Here is a 7500-nt window from a genome sequence, read left to right on the forward strand (position 1 = left end):
ACACATTGTAGACTTGTTCATTCTGTATTTAAGATTTCACTGATGTTTATTTATTTATTTATTGATTATTATTATTTGCTCAAAATACTCTTCAGTGTATTTGCTTATTGTTACATGTTAATGTTTTTGTATATTTTTGTAATGTGTTTCGCAATGTATAAATAAAACAAAAAAATATATAATTTATAATTATATTTATACTTATATATTATTTGTAATAGTTTTTTTTCCTTTAATACAAGCAGTCAGATACATGAACTGTTCCTTAAATTTGACCTGCCCCCTAAAAAAACTCTTTTAAGTGTGTAAAGCAAAAGTCAAGTGCATGCACAGAACAATGTGAGCATTATAGCAAATAAACAAACGTAAATATTATCCCGCTCGCCATAGTAAGCTGCCGCCATATAACGCATATGTGATAATGTCAGTACATAATGACCGCTTATGATTATTACTGAATTAATATCGATTTATTTATGGTGCATCGAAAAAACAATTACATTTGACACCCTAATAATTTAGAAATTATTAAATTACACCCCTATGATAAAATATGAACACATAAATTAATTATAGAAAGAATAGCAAAATAAATAAATAATTATTATAATTATAATTAACTTGCTACAGCTAAACTAACATGTATTTTGAGAATTGTATTTGATATTTAAATTGAAATTATGTTTTAATTTTTTGGTTTTCTAATAAAATATGACCCAGACTTATTCTTGATAATCAAAAAATGTATATAAAAGTATGTATTAGAAGCAAAAGATGGGTTTCACACGGACAGAAAGAGTAAAAAAGTGTTGTCTTTTTTAATTAATTTATTTATTTTTTTATTGTGTGTGTGGCCACATGTCCAGTCCTGCTGAAGAGTGTGTTTAGTGTCTGCAGCAGCGCAGCAACAGTGTAAGGTCGCCTGAGCAAACGTTCGCTAATTCTTTACTCAGTGTTTTTAAAAGCTTTTACGTGTGCTGGCAGATGGCAGACCTGGACATGGAGATTTTCTCAGGGATCTCAATCAACAAATGAGTGTTCTCAAATCTCAGGCCACCCATTTACACACACATATTCACAGACACAAAAAAGGTCCAAAATGACTGTGATGAATATGTTTTAGAGATCTCCTACAACAAGTTTACTTCTATTCAAAGTCAAACAACTAAAATGTTCTTATTATATAAACACATCAGCATCAAATTTTGTATTTTGTATAAAACAGGGGGGCTAATAATTTTGACTGTACATATATCATGTACAGTCACAGTCACAGTATCACCTCTCTCCTCTCTCCTCTCTCTTTTAAAGGGGTGCGTTCTCAGAGGTGGTCCTGGCGGAGGAGCGGTCCACGGGAAAGATGTACGCTGTGAAATGCATCCCTAAAAAAGCTCTGAAGGGGAAGGAGAGCAGCATCGAGAACGAGATCGCCGTTCTGCGCAAGTGAGCTCCTTTGCCCACACCTCACACCTGTACCCATGGCAACAGCATCCACACTCATTCTCTCAGTTTGCCAGCTTGTTTGCCTGAGGTTTGACCTGCAGTTACTGTGGTAACTTCAGTGCCCTCGTCCAATTACAGCAGGGAAGCTCCCGCAGATGTTCTCGCTCCACGAAGCCCCACGCGAGCAGACCGTGTCCATGAGTGTGGATGCAGGCTTGGACTGTGCACACAGTGAAAAACAAGCCTATGCTCTCTATTAGATGGAAAGGATAGTATGCAAATATGTGCAGTATTAAAATATACAGATGAAGTCTAAATTATTAACCCTTTTGGGACTTTTCTTTTTCAAATATTTCCCAAATGATGTTTAACAGAGCAAGGCATTTTTCACAGTATTTCCTATAATATTTTTTCTTCTGGAGAAAGTCTTATTTGATTTATTTCGGCTAGAATAAAAGCAGTTTTAAATTTTTTTAAACACTATTTTAAGGTCTACAGAACAAACCATCATTATACAATGACCCTAGCTTGCCTAAGTAGCCTAGTTAAGCCTTTAAATTTCACTTTAAGTTGAATACTATTTTGAAAAATATCTAAATAGATGGGGGGGGGGGGGTCAATGCCAGTCAATGGTATTTTGCCAGGTCTATGGTATTTATTTCCGCTAGCACGAGCAAATGAAAGCAGGTGTGTTCAGTGTGTCTGACATATGGCTTGCGTTCCCTTGAGACTCATCAGAAAAGGCTGCGTGTGATTCTGACATGGACTGCTGTTGTCGTGGCAAAGGCACCCTGGAGATCGGGCACACAGTTTTGTCCTTCAACTCGCAGTCTCCCTCGTCTCATATCATAGCAACCAATGATTGACAGCCCGTCTGCCATCTCCAGGGTGATGCCACAGGCCTGTAATTAGATCGTCAACCAGAGCATGTTCATGATCCGCCTGCGCATGTATATGACAGAACCATGTATAGAGAGAGAGAGAGACGGAAATATTTCTAAATGAGATAATGAGATGCCTTTGTAGGTTATAGTTTAATAATAATAATACCCGCGGAGAATCGCTAACGTACACTCCCAGCATGCCTCGGAATGATGCCGGCTGCCTGACTAATGTTATGTTTAAATACTTAAGTCAATTCAATTTGTCCTGACATGGGACTTGATAACCCAGAGGGAACGTTTTATTGCTCTGAGCCACAGATCACGAGACGGAACTGAGTTCTAATCAGGCAGTATGCACACCCAGAAAAATACTTTCGCTGCTTGTTCAAACTACTTATTTAAAAAGAGTTGAAATAACACAATTCCTGTTTTTTGGGGGGGGGGATGACGACTTAATTGTTTCATGTTTGTTTCCCTTAAAATTTATTCAAAAAGAAAAGGTAAGTGGTTGCAAAAAATTTATATGAGCTGAATATAAACAAACGCATTTTTAATGATCAATTTAATTTGTTTGCTTAAATTCAGCCAACATAACTAGTTTACAACCACTTAAAAAATTCAGTGCATTACACGTTCAGTGAAACAGTACTGATAGTCTAAGCAACCAAACAAGATTTAGAGCAGGATTATGGACCAATGAGGTTTGAGGATGGGCGGGGCTTATGTGCACAACATTGCTTGTCATTGGGCAGAAGCAAAAAGCAGAAACAACATTGGACAGATTTTGAACAAAAGATGAGTTTTATATGGTTATAAACGCCACCACAAAATCGTTATTACAACTGGTAAACTTGAAATTCGAAAGGAACTAATAACTAACTAACTAACTAATTAATCAAAAAGTATCTCATGTCTCAGGTTTTGTAGTTGATTATAAACGCCACCACAAAATCGTTATTACAACTGGTAAACTTGAAATTCGAAAATAACTACTAACTAACTAACTAACTAACTAACTAACTAACTAACTAACTAACTAACTAATCAAAAAGTATCTCATGTCTCATGTTTCGTAGTTGATTATAAACACCACCACAAAATCATTATTACAACTGGTAAACTCGAAATTCGAAAATAACTAACTAACTAACTAACTAACTAACTAGCTAACTAATCAAAAATGATTTCATGTCTCATGTTTCGTAGTTGATTATAAACACCACTAAAAAATCATTATTACAACTGGTAAACTTGAAATTTTGAACTAACTACTAACTAAATAACTAGCTAGCTAACTAAATAACTAACAAACTTACTAACGAATCAAAAAAAGTATCTTTTGTTTCATGTTACGTAGTTTACTATAGACACCACCACAAAATCGTTATTACAACTAGTAAACTCGAAATTCGAAACAAACTTCTAACTAAATAACTAGCTAGCTAACTAACTAAGAACTAAGTAATTAAGAACTAACTTAGTAACTAAAAACTAACTAACTAGCTAACTAACTAGCTAACTAACGAACAAATCAAAAATGATCTCATGTCTCATGTTTCGTTGTTGATTATAAACGGCACCACAAAATCGTTATCACAACAGGTAAACTCAAAATTCGAAACAAACTACTAATAACTAGCTAGCTAACTAAGAACTAACATATAACTAGCTAAAAACTACCTAACTTAGAACAAACAAACAAACAAACTATCTAGCTAACTAACAAACAAATTTAAAAAAAGTATCTCATGTCTCATGTTTTGTTGTTGATTATAAACACCACCACAAAATCCTTATTAAAACTGGAACTCAAAATTCGAAAAGAAGTGCTAACTAACTAGCTAACTATCAAAGAACTAACTAACTAACTAACTAACTAACTAACTAACTAACTAACTAACTAACTAACTAACTAACTAACTAAGAACTAACTAACTAACTAACTAACTAACTACAGTATTGTATGTCTATCAAGGAGAAGCCACTGAGATATTCATAAGATCTTTTCCCCTTTAATAAAAACGAATCTCACGCCACATCAGATAATGTGAACTCCACTGAAGTGAATCATCTACGGCTTAAAAGCATCTAAAAGCAAATCCATTTCCAAAGCGAGACCCTGCTTTTAAAGGTAAATTGCTAGTGATCCTACCTATTTTATTCTTAAACGACCTCTTTTATTGGTGTTATATTTTTGTGAAATGCAGGAATAGAGAATGTGTGTGTGTTTTTTTGTTCCTTCCATCCCTTAATGCTTTCTCCTCTTGAATCAAAAGAAAAAAAAAGATGGTTTCAGAAGGCAGCGAATGAGTCGTGCTACAGCTTCTGCCCACTCACTGCTGAAAGAGAGAGAAACAGACAGAAAAAAAGCAGCGAGCGCATGAAAGAGGGATATTAAACCGATGAATGGCGTTGTAATCCTCCCCGCAGACAACTTTTTTATAATCAGTTTTGCCAAAAATCGATATGTCAAAGTACGAGCCGACTTCAAAAAACATCATTTATTCATTGGCTAACATATTAATACACTGCATCATAGGTGACTCCCAGTTCACTGAATCATGAATCGGGCTCACAATGAATCACTCACTCTCCGATTCATCCATAATACGAGCATTACTGACAAAAACAAAATACACCAGGCTTTTGTTCTGGGAATTGAGGCTTTTTTTTTTTCCTTTTATCTGAAATGATTGCTTCTTTACCTGCGAGGATCAACCTTTGCTGAACATATGGATGAACAAAGAGAGAGTTAATTATAGGAAACTGAGGCGGACTGGGGGGGAAAACAAATGTATTATCTGTGCTTGCCGACGTCCATTATGTGCGCATGAGCGTCTTGTTATTGTCCGCTCACTTGCGTCATTGCCCGGCCTGTTATCGTGTGCCAGTTGGACTCGCTGATCAGAATTCACTTAAAATGCAATGCTAATGTGTATACACACGGTCAGCGTGACTGCGTTACCATGACTAGAGCGGAGAGAGAGAGAGAGAAAGAGAGAGGGAGAGAGAGATGTTAACTGCAGGGAAGAAAAACAAAACATCATAATATTGCTGGCTTATATGACAGGGATGAAAAAGGCACCTTTAAAAGCAGCGTCTGTTAAACGTCAACAGTTAAACTAGTTGTGTATTTATATGCTTCGTAAAGCAATATAGTCATATGTTTTGACGTATGATAATAAATATTTTCAATTCAAATTGAAAGGTTTTGTTTATCTTATACCCAAATGCATGTAAAAATGCTTGGGAATTTTTTTTTTTATATGCATTTCACTTTTTTTTTTAGTTTTAATGTATTATAATATACAATCACCGGCCACTTTATTAGGTATACCTGTCCGACTGCTGGTAAACACAACTTTCTAATCAGGCAATCACATGGCAGCAGCTTAGTGCATTTATGCATGTAGACATGGTCAAGACTCAAATGTCCTCCACAGTCACCAGACCTGAATCCAATTGAGCATCTTTGGGATGTGGTGGAATGGGAGATTCTCATCATGGATATGCAGCAGACAAATCTGCTGCAACTGCGTGATACTATCATGTCGATATGGAGCAAAATCTCTAAGGAATATTTCCAGTGCCTTGTTGAATCTATGCCACAAAGGATAAAGGCAGCTCTGAAGGCAAAATTGGGTCCAATTCGATACTAGAAAGGTGTACCTAATAAAGTGGCCGGTGTGTATAAAAATCAGATCGAAATATTTTAGTTATCTTAAAGAGGACCTATTAATCCCCTTTTAACACGATATAAAAAAGTCACTAGAGTGTTTATGTGAAGTTTCAGCTGAAAATACCACACTAATAATGTTTAATAACTCTTTGAAATTGCCCCTTTTAGGCTTTGATACTAATTGTGCAATTTTGGTGACTGTCGCTTTAAATTCAAATGAGGTTGTGCTCTTTTCAAAAGAGGGCGGAGTTACAAATGCTTTTGTCAGCATATTGGCAGATTCAAAAACAAGACTGATGTCCTATGCTAATGAGAGAGAGAGATCATCACTAGTGGCTTTTCCCTTCTGATGACACGTACAAAGGAAGAATGTCAATCAAAGTGTTTCTGCAGACTGTTTTTATCAAGTGTGATTATAAAACATAGAATTAATACATTTTTACCATTACAAGCTGACTATATTCACAGACTGTTGCCACACAACTGTGTTTAAACCCCCTAAAAAAGTGATTTCTGCATAATAGGTCCCATTTAAATCAATATCCATGTTTGTTATATGTATTTCAGTTTGTTAAGCAGCATCGGAGGTGTCAACAGGAATTTTGTAATTTTTTATGCATATATATATATATTATAATCAAAGAAAATGTTTTATTTATCTAAACAAACTGAAATGCATGTAAAGATACATGTGAATGCAAAAAGTGTGTAGAGAATGTAGCTTCATGGCATAAATCATGGTGGTGTTTTACTGTATATTTTCATGGGCTTATGGAAATGTGCAACACTGAAATCTTCATATGCTTATGAGGAGGTCTGGAATGTTCCCCTCGCTTAAATTCACATCCTAAACAAACCCTGAGGCAATGTGTGTTCAATTGCAGCAGACACATGCATGTGTAAACACACTCACACGCACATTAATTTAATTCCAATGTGTTTTTCTTTATTTTTATTATAAATAGTATTATTATTATTATCAATATTATAATCATTATTATAATAATAATAATAATAATTATTATTATTAATAATAATAATAATAGTAGTAATAAAAACAACAACAATGATAATAATATTAACAACAACAACAAAAAACAATATTATTAATAATATTAACAATAATAATAATAATAATAATATTAATAATAATAATAATAATAATAATAACAATAATAATAATAATATTAATAATAATACAAATAATAATAATAATAATTATTATTATTATTATATTTATAATAATAATGTTTGATTAGACATTAAATGGGATTTTTACAATTGTTTGTTTATGTTAAGCTATGTTTATGTATATTAACCTGCATATGTGCATATATATATATATATAATTGTAGGACATTCATTTCAATAATAATAATAATAATAATAATAATAATAATAATAATAATAATAATAATAATAAAAAAATTCAGTTTTTTTATGTCAATTTTGAACTGTTGTACAAATTTACCACTTTATATTATAAATATTATT

General features: G+C 33.6%; 2 protein-coding genes across 2 annotated transcripts in view; one reads left to right on the forward strand and one right to left on the reverse strand.

Annotated features, from left to right (window-relative positions):
• Window positions 1–7500, reverse strand: part of nudt5 (nudix (nucleoside diphosphate linked moiety X)-type motif 5) — a 123378-nt gene that overhangs the window by 72503 nt on the left and 43375 nt on the right. The gene's annotated exons all lie outside the window — the stretch shown is intronic.
• Window positions 1–7500, forward strand: part of camk1da (calcium/calmodulin-dependent protein kinase 1Da) — a 95297-nt gene that overhangs the window by 55029 nt on the left and 32768 nt on the right. The window contains 1 exon segment of the mRNA NM_001123060.1: window positions 1312–1443. Coding sequence (NP_001116532.1) covers window positions 1312–1443 — 132 coding nt within the window.

This window comes from Danio rerio, chromosome 4 (genome assembly GCF_052040795.2).
Source record: "Danio rerio strain M-AB ecotype USA chromosome 4, GRCz13ab, whole genome shotgun sequence".
NCBI lineage: Eukaryota > Metazoa > Chordata > Actinopteri > Cypriniformes > Danionidae > Danio > Danio rerio.